Genomic DNA, 14,889 nt, shown 5'->3' on the forward strand with positions numbered 1-14,889 from the left:
TGCCATAAGATAGTACTTGTGTCTGGAAGTACTACTGTACAGTGGAGTTAATTAGTTTACTCTGTCCTAATAGAACTGCATGTGTAGATGGTGGTTTTACAGCAGAGCTAATTAGTCATGTGTTTATGCACCCACTGAGTAGCATCTTGCTTCACAAGTCACAACAGTGACTTCAGAGATGCCGTTTGTGAAGTATCCAGCTCAAGCTCCCTCTCACAACATGAACTCAAAGGTCTAAGGTCTACAATTAGTAAAGGTGTTTAGGCACATATTTTCAGCGGGAATTAGGCAGCATAGCATGTTTACAAATGTAACACCAGGAACTTATTTGCTATTCTGTGCTTTGGCATAGATGGCTCTGCCTAATTTTTACTAGATGGCTTTGCTCAGTTCCACAATATTGACAGTGTCCCATTTTGTCAATTTGTCTCTTAAAAACTCAAAGTGCAGATGTTCTGATTTTCTTTAAAGTGGTCATTTTCTCTCAGGTGACATCAGTAGATGTTTTGCATGAGGACACTGGCAGTTAGTATGGCTGTAAAAAGCCATTAGCTTGTCTTCATCTTGAGAGGTAGTGAGGAAAAACAGAAGTACCAGGGTAAATAATGTCCTACTCAAAACTAGTCACTACTTCTGCATTGGTATTTCATAAATAATCTGACTGTATGAACATTTGGATCTGAACTTCTGATGGCCCATTAGAAGCAAGTATGTGCTGGTATTGGAAAGGTAACTTTTCCTAGATTTGCCTAAAGACCTTTGCTTTGACTTGTGACCTTACTGTCATGAACGTATTAGTAATTTCCACATGGGTATAGTGCAGGGAAACTATACAATGCTTAGATAGGTTCCTAAAACCTTAATTTCTAAAAAATAGTAACTTACCCATAGTGAATTATATCCCTCTTCAGACAACTCCTTAATTTTGTTAATGAAATTCTTTGAATTTTATAAATAAATCTCCCCCAAAAGAATTCTTCTCTTGAAATCAAGTCTATGCTACACAAGGGGCAAACTTACATGACAAGATGATTTAATTTCAGTTCTAGTAAATACAGACTTTTAATAAAGCACGGCCTCAGTATTTGATTGATCCAGAACTGAGAGTTGAAAAACAATACATCTGTATATGACAATCTTCACATGACGATGCAGACACCTTTCTTGATTGCAAACACATTGATAAGAAAAGGGAAGCTGGAATCTCCAGCTGGTCTTTAAGATCACTCAGGTATCTGTTCAATGTTATTACATCAGTTACGATTTAGAATGGGTTATACATATTTAAACCAGGTTTAAAATTAGGTGGATGGGTAAAAGCAAGCACCTCTTCACCTTCCACTTATCCCTGTGTGCCATAGGAGCTGTATCTGCTGACTTTTGTGACAAAAGTATGTTTTTTTTCCTTTTTACTACTTTTAGTACTGACAACTAACTAACTAGATTTTACTTCATGCTTATTGTCAATAGCACTCTATTACATTCAAATTACAGGATCAACCATCTGTTCAACCCTGTTTAAGGCAAAGGGAATGCACAGGTGTTGGGAAGGGTGTGATTTAGCTTGCAGAACAATCTATTATTTGTCATTGTAAAATGAGAACAGAAGGACCCCCGCACATGCCCTTCAGAGCCCAGGTTGAATTTGGAAGGCTGCAAATTGAAAAAATGTAAACCATGCACAATTGTTTCGAATTGCTGAGCTTCCATCTACACTGAGCGTTGACCTGAAGGTCATCCCTCAAGCAGGCACCCTTCAAACATCTATACTGTAAATCTCTGTGCTCTGTCCCCAGGCATAAGATCAATATTTTTGCCCCCTGGCCAGCCCCTTCTGCAATGAGTAACTGGAGCCTAAGTGAATTGGGCACCTATGAAAATATGACTTTGAAATTTGTGTGGCTTTGAAAAAGTTATCCTGAAAAAGTTAACAATGAATAAGGCAGCTTCTAATTCAACTAGACTAGCTGATCTAGTATGGCAATAGCAATTCCTACTAAGACTGTCTTCATCTAGTGGCTGGGCCACATCAGAGTTTACATCAGCTGCAATTTTCAAACTTACAGATCTAGAACTCTTACCTCAGCAGCTTGTGGTGTCTGATACAGTGGTCCAGGTTCGATCCTGGCTGCCAGTGAGAAATCACTAAATCCATTCAAAGATGTCACATAAAAAAGACCCAAGATATCCCTATGCTACATCATTTGCAAGCTAGAAAACTGAACACTACAGATAGGCAAGAAATGCTCTTAAAGTTATGATAAAGGGGATAGATCTTTATAGCAAATTTCAAAACATTTAATATCTTGCTCATTAAAAGCTAAATAAAAAGTTTAAAATATTAGTGGATGCTGCATTAGAGCATGGAATGAGCTGAAAAGCATCTAATATTTGCAAAATAACCAGTGTCAAAGTACCTGAATCCTTGCTGCAAATATATGGACACACAGCATTGTCAGTCACTGAGCAAGCAGTGGGAAGATCTGCAAAATAACTTGGCAAAGGAGGGGTGGCAGGAGGGGAGCTGCATAAGCAACCAGAATCAGCAAGAGAAAAATAAAACAAATATGAGACTAAATTTCCATAAATCTCTGTAACTTCAGTTCCTAGCACTTCGCCATTTTACAGCATTTACAGCTGGGGTGTTGTTACAAGGCTTTGCTACAGCAGAATACCCAGAATGCTTCACTTCCTGCTGCCTGATTCCGGCACTTGTGAGTCTTTAAGTTAGCTGAAGCCAAACAGCTAAGAGGTTAGTTCATTCTCTCTCAAGCTTTTGGAGGAACAGCTTTTCTTTTTCCCCCTGTTTTCTCAGGTAAGAGCTTTGCACTGTTTAAGAGGATGAGGGGAGGAGCACTTAAATCTCAACTTGATTATTATACTTGCTGAGAGACATTAGTCTTTCTTCCAAACAGAGGTGAATTCAGCCACTAAGTTAAATACTTAAACAGAAATAGTTTTTAGATTCCTTTGTGCTCTCAAGGAGGACTGGAAGGAAAAGGCATTTCAGTGATGCAAAAAGAGGTAAATAGTAGGTGCTAAGAATTTGAAGAGGGCACTAGGGTAGTTGCAGATTAATTAGAATTGGCATTTTATGAATAAGGGACAAAATGAAAGAAAGCAGAGATACTTAGGGGCACAGCAGATAAATGGCTAATCATAGATTGTACTAACAGAGCAGAGGTGACATAAGAAACGAGATTGGACATGTGTTATAATGTTGGGTTAAGAAAAATGGGGAAATTGCCTTTAAGGGCCATTAGTGTGTCATGGTTGCTTATAAAAAGGCTGCTTTCACTGTTTTTATAAAGTTTTGCAAGCTATTTTAACACTTAGTGACTGACATTAGTTCATTTAATTGTGTAACATTTCTATGGTTCTTAGCAAAATACAAACACTACCAAAATTCTCTCAAACATTTGAAGGGAACATGTGCCTATCACATGAAATAATATCTATTTGTTTCAATTAAATACAGTGCAGATGACTTTTCCATACTTTGAAGCACTTCATTGACTATCAATCACATGCTTTGGCAATAAGCAGCTTCCTGCATCACAGCCCCATGCTCAGTCACATGTGAATGATTTTCTAGATATTAAGCTAGTAAGGGTATTTTTCCTGAATACTTAACTATTACAATGACAAGCTTTTGGTTGTTGGAAAACACAAATCTGGGACAGGAGAGAGTGAATAGAGAATATTAATTAGAATGATGAATGTATTGTTTAATTTAATTAATCAGCTAACGAGGCATATATATTTCATACATCACTGCATGGACATTTGACATTAGTAGTCAGCATAACATAGTTAAACTGGGGTTACTTTCTCACTGAATAATTTCTTTTTAATAAGAGAGAAAATTTTATTACTATAAAAGTAAGCCGATTACTAAACAGACTATGAGGATACTTGGATCAAATCCAGCTGAAGAACTGTAGCTCATATAAAATTTCCCCCAATCTTTCAAGTTATCCAGCATGTACAATGTATCTGTGGCAAGGTTTGTGGAAGCAGATACACCATACCATATAGGATTCCCTTTGCCAAAACAGAATCATGTGATTAAAAAAAAACTACAGCAAACTTCCAAGACCCCAGGTCATTTGCTGCACTTATGAAGGAAGGTGGGAAACCAAAGGTGGGCAAAAACTCGAGAGAAAATTCTTTTATTTGTGGCAATGCTGCTTAATGTCTCTCCATTCCAAAATGCCATGTGACCTATGCCAAAACGATGACTTTCCTGAATCAGTGGGTTTCAGGCTGCAATGCTTACGGGTGGCCATTAGGTGCTGTTGCTTCTTCCCCTTAATAGGCCCATTTTTATTTTGTTACAGTCAGAATTAATTAATATATTAAACTAAAATTAATGTTCAAAATTATTTAACCATGAAACATACCAACAATACACACATTGGTGTAACAATTATGAGATGTCGCGCTTATTCCATTCTACAAAGTTGGCTGCAAATATGCATTTGTTTGGTTACAAGAAAGCACGTCGTTCATTAACAATGAGCTTGATCCAACTTCCAATGAAGTCAATGGAGCATTAGAATTAATCCATTTTAAAAAAAATCTTACTGTTCTATTTTCTGACCGCCTGCAGTCTGCTTGACTGTTTCATCTACCTGTTGAGCTTTTTCAAAATTTAATCTCTAAATCCTTGAGTTAGGGCTGTTTTTTTTTTTTGTGTTTTTTTGCAGGAAGTCTGTACAATGTTACAACAAGGCAACTACTACTTTTAAGGGCTATTATAAATAATACTTGAAAAAAATTACTTTGCTACCAGGGAAGATCTAAAGCAAAAATAATGAACTAAAGCCAGCACAAAAAATCCCACAAAATTTTTTCTTAAATATTTTCTGTGTAAAATTCATCCAAACTATTGCCAAGCTTTATTTAGGTTTTATACGCCTTTTAAAGCACCTCAAAATGATGAGATGGGAATCATTCTTAAGACATTTTATCTTTCTATAACATTTCCTCAGTTATTAATTAAATTAGAGAATGAAGCAAAGAGTGCACAAAATAGAATATCTATTTTAAAAACTGATTTTCATTCAAACTCCATTCTAGGAATAGTTCAGACCTTTAGCACCAATGGAAAATTTTACGTGCAAGGAAAGGGCAAGTTGAGCAATTTTAGCATCTTTATATCATGTTTTCTATTAAATCTAAAATTTCATTAAACAATAAGTGTCTAGCACGGGCAATTAAAGATGGAAGCTAGCTTTCAAAATATAAGATGATCCCAAGAGAACAGAAGTATTGCTAAATTTTATACCTGTTTTCTTTTAGAGGCTCAGTTCTTGAAACATAAAAAAGTTAACATTACACAATATTGATCTAAATGTTCAAGAGCAATTCAGCCGTCTGTCCTTCATCCCTCCCCCTTGGATGACTTCTTTGTTTACCTGTTTTCACTAAGCAGGGCTCTATACTACACTGCCTCAGTGTAGGTAGAGATTGGATTGTCCTTGCTCATTTACAGCCGGTCATCTACAAAGGTACACAAGGTAGAACAAAGCAATGAGGGCTGTCAGGCCTAAGACTTTCTGCAATTGTAGGACAGAGTAGACTGCAGTAGTGTGACACCAGGCACTGTCTAGATGCTAAAGAAATAGCATGTAAAATCAGCTAGCTTGGGTTGATGTTTGCAGTACATGGATCATGCTCCCTAAGGAATTTATACATCTAGTTCTTGGTTGTTGCTTTCAAAACAAGCCTTTGTTCCCCTTATAATGTCTAATTCTACATGCAAGGCTGACTCCTTTTAGCCCATTTTAACTTCTGAAAACACTGTAAAGCCATCATTTATGCATTTACTCTTGGTGGCTTTGATACCTTTGTAAGGCCTGATATTTTATACCCCTGGAGAGTTTAAATTAAGTTTTAATCTGCATGTGGATCCTGTATTACTAATGACAATAGTCTGTTTTTTCCCAAGTTGAAAATATGTTTTTAAAATCTATAACTTCATGCTGTTTTTTAATTTGGGATGTATTTTCAAGTAGGACATCCACGTCTGGTTCATCTGTGTTTGTACATTTTTAAAAAAGGATACCATGACAATGTACTGCAAAACTGGTTTAAAAAAATATAGTCCCCTCCAAAAACATTAAGAACTAGACCAGGAAAACTCCTCTCAACTTACCATGCTTTCCAAACCTTTTCTCTCTAAAATTTATACTATTTTTCTCTCAATTTCCTACCAGCTCTTTTAGTAAATTATAATCCAGGACATATGTTTGCTTCTTGATAGCTTGGTCAGAAGTTTCTCTCTTAGAAAGTCATGCCAGGAAATATGCTCCAAGAATTTAGCAGTTAAATGTTATCATCTATTATGTCAATCTCCATTTTACTCTTGAGCTTTAGATGCTCTGTGGATCTAACTGATTCTTTGTTACTTAGCGACATGGAAGTTGCAGGAATTCCAACTGCCTGTACCTCCTGTTCACTTGTGTTATTCAAAACAGAGGAAGATGATTGAGATGGTGACACAATGCATAGTGGAGTCCGCTTCAGTTTTACAACTCGATTTGATATAGGCTTCTTAGACAATGACATCTTGGAAGCAGCTTGCTGCATTGCTCCATTTTCAATACTCTGAGTTCCACAAGATGCCTGAGAATTTGTAAACATTCGGCATGTTGCAGGTGCAGTTTCTAGTGCTGTTCTGGGTTGTAACACACTATCAGTGCCACATGGTTTAAGAACAGAATGTGAAGGAGTATCACAGGCCACTAATTTTAATGAAGCAGAGTTCTTGACTTTGATCTGAGTGCTTGTTGAAGGACCTGAAAATCTAATTCGTTTAGGACCTGCTTTACAGGGTAGATTGTCATCTTCTTCTGTAGAGTCTATTAGTCGTCTATAAAACAAAGGATTTTAGATTAAGAAGCAAACTAAGTATTTTAGTTATACAAGTAAAATATAAGTCATCTCCAACGTTAATCCACAAATCTCATTTTATTTATTCCAAAGTCCATTTAATTACCTGTTTAAGCTAATCAAGAATGTTAGCAGTCCTATCCGAGTCCCTGTCAATCATATCGGCACTCACTTTTGCCTACCACAAATAGTAGGCAGGGAATACAAAAAAGAAGCTACATGAAAATTAACGAGAAAGAAGTAGGACGAAAAAAAAAGAGCAAGACTGAAAATATTTAGATAGATTGCTTTATGTTCAAGACCCCCAGTATATTAAAGGTATATATAATATGTAAGGTCTCAAGGATGAGACAAAAATAGCAAAATGCAGAGTATGTAAAAGTAAAATAAGAAAAGTGAAGATGCCAAATGAACACTTTTTCAGGATTACTTAAGTGAAGGAAAGAAAGCAGGGTCTCAGAAAATGACAACTCTGTTTTACTGGCAGAAGTAACTGGCATTTGTACAGGGTTACACAAATGCTTTTTTTCAGCCTCTGGGAAAGAAATCTGAGTAGATTCCTCAGGGAAATAAACAATGCTGATAAAAATCCACATCACACTTAAATAGCCGATGATGAATTAGAACAATTGATGGCTGACAAAACAAGGGCAAGACTGAATTTTTGTTAAAGAGGGATAATTAGCAAATTTATATAAAAACCTATCGGGAACCACTAGAGCAAAGAGAGCAGAGGCTGAAGTTAAATTTATAATTTTGTCAATATTCTTAAAAAGCAAACTATGGCTCTAATGCTGCCTTTCACAGTAGGAAAATAATTTGAAATTGTAAAAGCCTAAAACATTGTGTATAAATCAAGCTATTTCCAAGTTTTTGTACTGACAAAAAAGAATCTGGGCCTGAACTTCAAGAAAGGTTTACATGGTAACCAAAGACACCCAGCTAAAAAGTCAGTATCACGAATAAAATTGGAGCTATACAAGTCATACAAGAACATATTTAGATTTATGTGTTTTTGTGATTATTTATAATTTGGAATAAAGCAAATTTGTTCAGCATTACAGGAATTCATATTGTATGACGAAACAGTATCTGACGTCACATAACTCTTATTCTTATAAAACTGGGGTAAGTCAATAAACGAAGGGAAAAAGGCAATGTTATTCAAACTGATTTAGAAAGCCTGCTATTGAATTAGTGTCTGGTAATGTTACTAAGGATGTTTCTCTGAGCAAGATGGAAGTGTATATTCAATCTCTGTACATGTGGGATCAGAAGAAACAACAGGATGAAGGGACACAATCTACTGTTGAAGAACAGCAATTAAGTAGAGGAAATATCATATCAGGAATAACTATGATAAGCTAATATATATTAGAAAAAATTACACAATGCTTGTCAGAAAACTGGGTTGGATTAAGGGCATTAGCCCAAAAGTCTGAATCCCTCATTACCACATGCCTTTCCAGTTCACCAAAGGGAAAAAACCACTGAGCAGGATTTTACTTTTGTACTTCAGCACTTCACAGGTAAAATCAGAAACATACTTGAAACAGATTTCAGCCTCACCATTCTAATGAATTTCAAACTACAGTACTTCTGCCTCAAGGGGAGAGGGGAAAAAAAAAGATAAAGGGAAATGGAGGAAAATACAATTAGAAAGTGAGAGCAGTCAAGCACATAGGAAGAAATGGAGGTTCCCTGGTAATCCAAAGTCTAGATCTGCTCTCTGTGCCACTAAGGGTAAGCATTACTGCTCCGATGATTTTTATGTAGGAACTTTCAGCAAATGACGATAGCTAGGCAGATGATTAAAAATGTGCAAATCATCAAAAATTGGAGAGAAACTTCAACAAGAGGAGATGCAAGTTATACGTATAAACTGCTTAAGCATCTTCTGGCCCCACTTTCTTCTTTATGATGCAGTTATACTAAAACTAGATAGTAACTGGTGCTAGAAACCTGAAGAAGAGGCAATTGTCAAAAGCCAGAGCCTTGAAAATGACTGAGAGCTAGCTAGTTTTGGGGCTGTTACCTCCCTCCATCCCAAAATTGACTGTTAAAAAAAACCTTGAAAACGACCGGAACTAGTCACTTTCTAGGCTGCTAATACAACAGTACTGCGTACATAATAAACACCACTACATCAACTTTCTACATGTGTGCCCCTATTAGGCTGGAGTAAATTAATTTACTCCCCAGCAGGATAATACTTGTAAAAAAAATTGTCTGCAGCAGTGCATATGTAGATGCTGGCTGGTGCACGAGTGTGCTTCAGTACCAGGGCCTAGCCCCATCCTGAAGCACCTTCATGCCCCAGCCAGCCCCTCCACAGCACGCTGAGCCAGGGGAAGCAGGCCCGGGTTGGCAGGCTGACTTCTCCCCCCACCCTGGTCCCCTGCCAGCCTGAGGTGCTCCATGACCTGGCTTGATGTGTTGCAGTCCCAGACACATGTGCAAACAACATGGCCAGGAACAATAAGCTCCAGAGTTCATTGCTTCAGATTAACTGAATGTGTAGACGTGCCTGGTATGTCATAAGATTCTTTTGGTTACTTATCTAATTAACAACAGCTAACAGGGTCAATAACCAAAACAATACCTCCTCTCTTTAGTTTGAAACGGATCCCTACCATTTAAAAGTATTTATTCTCAGGCTGTTTTTTTGTTTTTTTTTAAAAAAGGTAATTTAAGCAATATTCCAAAATGAAGGTAAACTATTTCCAAAGAGGTCACATTTGAAGTTCTGTTCTGATTTCTATAACTGCTTTTAACAGAACATGGAGATGATGAAATGGAGAAACTTAAAATTATTCCAAGATATTATTTAAGCTATACCTTAAGTTTTCTTTTACAAAAGCAGCAGTAGTCCACAGAACACCATAAGCAGTCTGTAGGAATCAAAGAAGCATACCTTTTGCGAACAGGAGACATACGATGTAGAGCTCCTTTCAAAGCACGTTCCTCCAGAGTCCAGCATTCTATCAGTTCCTGGGGCATTCTCCAGTAACTGACACCTGCAGTTCCAAAGATGACATTTAACAACCAGAGAATGACGTGTCATGTGTTGTGTATAATACATACATGTAAGCCTAGGCTACATACATAAGAATTATTATAATATTCAGGAACTCTGCATGAAAGCAAGAGAGGACAGGTATCTCTGCTTTGATACCACGCATTTTTTAGCTGGCAAGCTGTCACATTTGTGGTGTGAAGCTCCCTACTTCATGACATTCATTTCTCCCAGTTGAAGGAACACTTTTAGGCACTTTTCTTTTTCAAAGGATGACTAAAATTGTTATCTTGACTCATGCCACTTAATCAAATATTTAAAATAAACAAAGATATAATTCTTTGTCACTTGGTTAAGAACAGAATGTTTAACATTTGTCTTGTTTCTGGGAAGAAAAATACAATTACTAAAATAGACAAATATAATTAAATACTCTACCTCTCCCTTCCCAGGCATCAAAAGCATCCATCATCTTTTTCAGTTCAGCTACTGAATAATAGCTCCAGATGTATTGGACATTATTTCCAGCTTCTCTAGAAATATTATGTGGTAAATCTAGTTAATACCTTTTAAAAATGTGAATTCTGTTGTACTAAGTTCTCCAAATAATATATTTCACTTTTTTTACTTGCTCATAAAAGATTAAGGATTTCTTACTAAATGTTATGTAAAGTAGATATCAAAATGTAGTGCCTTGACTTCCTTCTTATTTGCATACAAGGACCGAAAGAATATCTTTCTAATTTATCTCCCTATAAAAGATGGCAGGTGTCCAAAATGAGCATCATTAATGTGAGGAAAAAATAAGGATTTCTAATATCTTTTTATGGCCACTTTTGTGGGTTTTAATGGTTATACCTAAGGCTTAGTTTTTAATCTTTCTTAATTTGCAGTAGTAAATATAATGCAATAAGAAAAGTGAACCTTGCCCTGAGATGCATACAATCTCACTTCTTTCATGTTTTCTTCAGTCTTAGTCAAGCTTACCTTCTATAAATGTTTTTACTATGAATTTTTCCTCCCAGCTCCTTCTCAATTGCATCCATTCCATCAGCTTTTGTGGCATACACACCAATAATCTTACTCTCACAGCTTGCTCCAGAGGTGTTGAGATAATGCAGAACCCAAACTGTAGGCTTGATGCAGACTAAACCATAAGAATCACAGAAGTCTATCAAGGCCTAGAGAAAAATATACAACATAGGACTTAAAAAAACAACTTAACTGTTATTAACTGAGTTTTTCATACTTACATTCTCTGCCTTTTAATAATGACCTCTGCTAAGGCAGAAGAAAGGACAGGGTAGCACCTTAGATACTAACTGGTTCAGAGAGGCATAAGCTTTTGTAGGTGACAGTCTACTTCATCAGATGATGTAGCCTCAAATAGCATGTGACATGCTGGTCACTCCTCAAATAGCCCTTGCAGAATTTGAGGAAGTTCAGAAAAGGATGGAAAGAACGCTCAGGGGGTATATAAAACTCCTCATATACAGAGAAACCAAAAAGACTGAGTGTGGTGTTTACCTTTAAAAGGTAATGAATAACAGAAAACATCATATAAGTATCTAAAATAACAAATGGTACCAAGGATGTGGATCAGGAACTTCTATCTGTGCAGTGGCTAGACTTGCACATATACAGATTTAATTAAAAAAATACTGCTTGTATCCTCCTTCTGCAACATTAACTGGTGAAACTAAGGCCATGTCTACGACGCAGGCTACACAGCTTCTCGATCTTGAGCTAGCTTATGCTGTTAACTGCAGTACTGTAGAAATCGGCATAAAGTTGATAAGCTCCATTCCACTACAGCTAGACTCCTTCCAGTACCCAGGAGACGCACCCTAATTTTCAACTCTTTGTTCAAGTTCTTCCTCACTTGAGCCTTTCAACCTTACTGAGTACACAGGTGTAGCTTGTGAAGATTTTGACTAGCAGTATATTTATCTAAATCTATGTGACAAATTGCTACTACGTTTACTGCAGATGATAAAAGACAGTGGTATTATATTAATGGTCAATTTTTCTAAGTCACTTTTCACAACAGACCTGGTTGTGCAACTGAAGGTCAAATTTAGAGTATCACTTTACATAAAAATGTTGAAAATTAAATTATAAGCCCCTGAGTAGAGGCAGTCTAGAATTAAGGAAAATTTTGAAAATCTGAACTACAATAACTATTTAACTATGTGAATCTCCTCCTTGAAAACTCTTTTGATTAATAACATATTAACTATTCCAAAGTTAAAACCTACATGTACCAAATAATGAAGCTACAGTACCAGCTGAAAGATATGAATTATAGAAATTTTGTTTTTAAGTAAGAAAATGTCAAGACCTTTTTAAGTTCTATATTTGACCTTAAAGAATATGTCTCCATTTCATTGGCCAAATGGTCAGACAGACTGTAAGGATAAGGGATGCCAAAATAATCTGCTTCTTCCTGCAATGCAGTTAATGTTTGTTCATCTTCAGGAATATGAACTTCTCCATGAAGATAATCTAAAAGATATTTAAACAGGTTTCCATTTCGATCAATAAGACAAGCCCCTGAAAACAGAAATAAGATAGTTAAACTATTGGTTGCAACATGTTAAGGTAGACTTTTTGTTACATTCTAGCAATTATCCAGTGAATAATCAGTTACTTAATAATCTAACAGGCATACAAAGCTTATTTCCTAGTTGTTTAAATAACTGTATTGTTTGCAAACACTGCCGGTTCCCCAAAGATATACTTTCCCCAGTTTTTTAAAACTTCTGCTTTGCTTTCTGGAGTACTTGGTCACTTGCAGATGAATAAGCCAAACCCTGAATCCTACAAAATGACCCCTGGAGTAGATTCCTACGGTGTCTGAAGTTCCAGTGAAACCAATGATCTGCGCAGACCATATTGAGGGATGAGGCATAAACTATACCAAATATAATCCTACAAAAATGCCCTCCATTTTTACTTGAAATCTAATCAGTTCCATGAGAAGGTAAAAACTGTTTCATCTCTAATGCTGCATCTGTCTTAACATTTTCCTAACAACTTCTCAATTTCTACAGTTACTTCATCTGGGTTTTTTTTTCCATCTGTTGCTGAATTAATGCAAAAAAAACTGGCAGCTAACAAAGAAAATGATTATATATAAGGTGCCATTTGCTGTGTTAGGAAATTTTACATGAAACACATTAGGGAAATAGTACTTGTAACTAAACATTTCAAAACAGAAGCAGATTTTAGGTTGACATTGGGCACATCTACATGAGACGGACACTACATCACTGTAGTGACAAGCTACATTGCTGTATCTTGCTATGGCGATGTAACGTTGGCAGGCACAAACCATGACACTGATGCTACTGTGCAGTAGCAACAAGCTACTGCACAGTAACATGGGAAAAACCCGTGTGGCATCAGGATTGCGTCGTAACGCGAGTTACTGAGTAGTTATTTAGTAGTAGCAGTAACAACTGCGCAGTCTGGTGCATATGTAGACACATCCACTGTTCCTTAAAAGAAGCGAGCAACAAAGTTTCTAACTCACCTTTCAGTCACAGCTGAAGGACTCTTAAGTTACAGTGTCATGACTGAATCAAAATTTGATCTACTGTGAATAGTTTTAATTCATCTGTTCATATCTGGACATAGTAGCTCAAATAAATAGTCATCTTAGTTGGCAATTAAGTATTCAGAGCATATTTTCATCTTTTACAAAATTCTCTGATCTTTTCTCTGTAACTGAAAGTTAGTGGTTTAATTTCGTAGCGATGTCAAGAACCAGAAAATTCTACTAGGTGAATGGCAGCTGCTGGTGTTCAGAAGCTTTGAAATAAGGGTATTTTGATTTTTTTTTTTTTTTTTAACCCAAAAGTTAGCTTTATAATTGTGACCTATACTACTATTCTGACCTCTGCCAGTGTCTTTGATCCTGCAGAACTGACTTGGACAGCACTTCATCTAGGTTCTTCTCTTTGTATTACTACAGTTTATTTAAGTACCCCTCAAAACAGGAAGTTGATATGATCTGTGTCTGCCCATTAGCTATGGTAAGCAGTATAAAAAAAATACTCCTGCAACAATTTAAACTAGTGGCAGACAATTATTTTGGGCGGACGGCCGCTTACTGAGTTTTGGCAAGCCATCGAGGGACGACTGACAGGCAGCCCAGGGCAGGTGAATACTAATTTTCTACAGTGGCCTGGCCGGCTGCATCCGGCCCGTGGGCCGCATTTTGCCCACCCCTGATTTAAACAGCATGAAGTCAGGCAAGCAAAATTTAGATACTTGCAGCTTGGATGTATTTACCAGATTCATCCATTTTTAGAGGAAAACGTCCACTGAACATAGATGCTAGCATTGAGTCCTTAAAGCGGCATAAAGACTCACGCCGGGCCACGAACACGTGACCTCCAACATTAAGTCGAAGAATATCCAGCGCCTCTTCAGTGTTGCCGTCTTCCATTGCACTCACAAATGCCGATGTGAACAGGGCTCTACTCTATGGCGATCTGTAAAACATTTGTAGACACAAGTAAGCAATCAAAGGCAGAAAACACAGAATCACATTTTATACGATTGAAGTGAATAGACTCGATCCGATTACTCAAATTTTGTATTGTAGTAACATAGCTAATCGGGACCATATAGTATGTTTATCCGTCAGCATTAAAAACTGAAGCGGTTGCGCACAACAGGAATGGGTGCATCTTGGCACCCGTGTTAATAAATGGGATACTTTATTTGCTCTTAAAAAAAACCAAACAAACCCAAACCAACACCCAAGCAGCGAGTGCTCCCCTCAGGCAGGGGCGCAGCACAGGGCGGGTGCCGAGATTCAAGCTCCCGGCTGCTGCTGTGGCAGCGGCGGGGCGGTTAAGGGGCGGCCCTGGCCTTGCCCTTCTCAACATCCATTTGGGGGCCAGGGCCGCTGCTGGGACTGGAGGCGGCCGGCGGGCGGGCGCGGGGCTCGGGCAGGAAGCAGGATG

The 14,889-nt window shown here is 37.3% G+C and overlaps 2 protein-coding genes across 4 annotated transcripts in view; one reads left to right on the forward strand and one right to left on the reverse strand.

Annotated features, from left to right (window-relative positions):
* The first annotated feature begins 47 nt into the window (after nt 1-47).
* The window catches only part of LOC102376558 (aldehyde oxidase-like), a 93,280-nt gene continuing 78,438 nt past the window's right edge, over nt 48-14,889 (forward strand). The window contains exon 1 of the mRNA XM_025211249.1: nt 48-2,815. The gene's annotated coding sequence lies outside the window, so the exon portion shown is untranslated. The remainder of the gene's footprint in view (nt 2,816-14,889) is intronic.
* On the reverse strand, nt 4,159-14,815 carry KCTD18 (potassium channel tetramerization domain containing 18). Of its 3 annotated transcripts, none has more exons than XM_006029766.3 (6): nt 14,210-14,815; nt 12,255-12,466; nt 10,901-11,094; nt 10,352-10,446; nt 9,812-9,914; nt 4,159-6,877 (listed from the first exon to the last, which is right to left on the reverse strand). In XM_006029766.3, the coding sequence occupies exons 1-6, from the start codon at nt 14,364-14,366 to the stop codon at nt 6,331-6,333; spliced, it is 1,308 nt and encodes a 435-aa protein (XP_006029828.1). In that variant the 5' UTR covers nt 14,367-14,815; the 3' UTR covers nt 4,159-6,330. The 3 variants fall into 3 exon arrangements, with proteins under 3 accessions (XP_006029828.1, XP_025067038.1, XP_025067037.1); XM_025211253.1 differs by having other exon boundaries at nt 14,291-14,812; XM_025211252.1 differs by having other exon boundaries at nt 12,255-12,418; nt 14,210-14,812.

The sequence above is a fragment of the Alligator sinensis genome, unplaced genomic scaffold, assembly GCF_000455745.1.
Source record: "Alligator sinensis unplaced genomic scaffold, ASM45574v1 scaffold258_2, whole genome shotgun sequence".
Lineage (NCBI taxonomy): Eukaryota > Metazoa > Chordata > Crocodylia > Alligatoridae > Alligator > Alligator sinensis.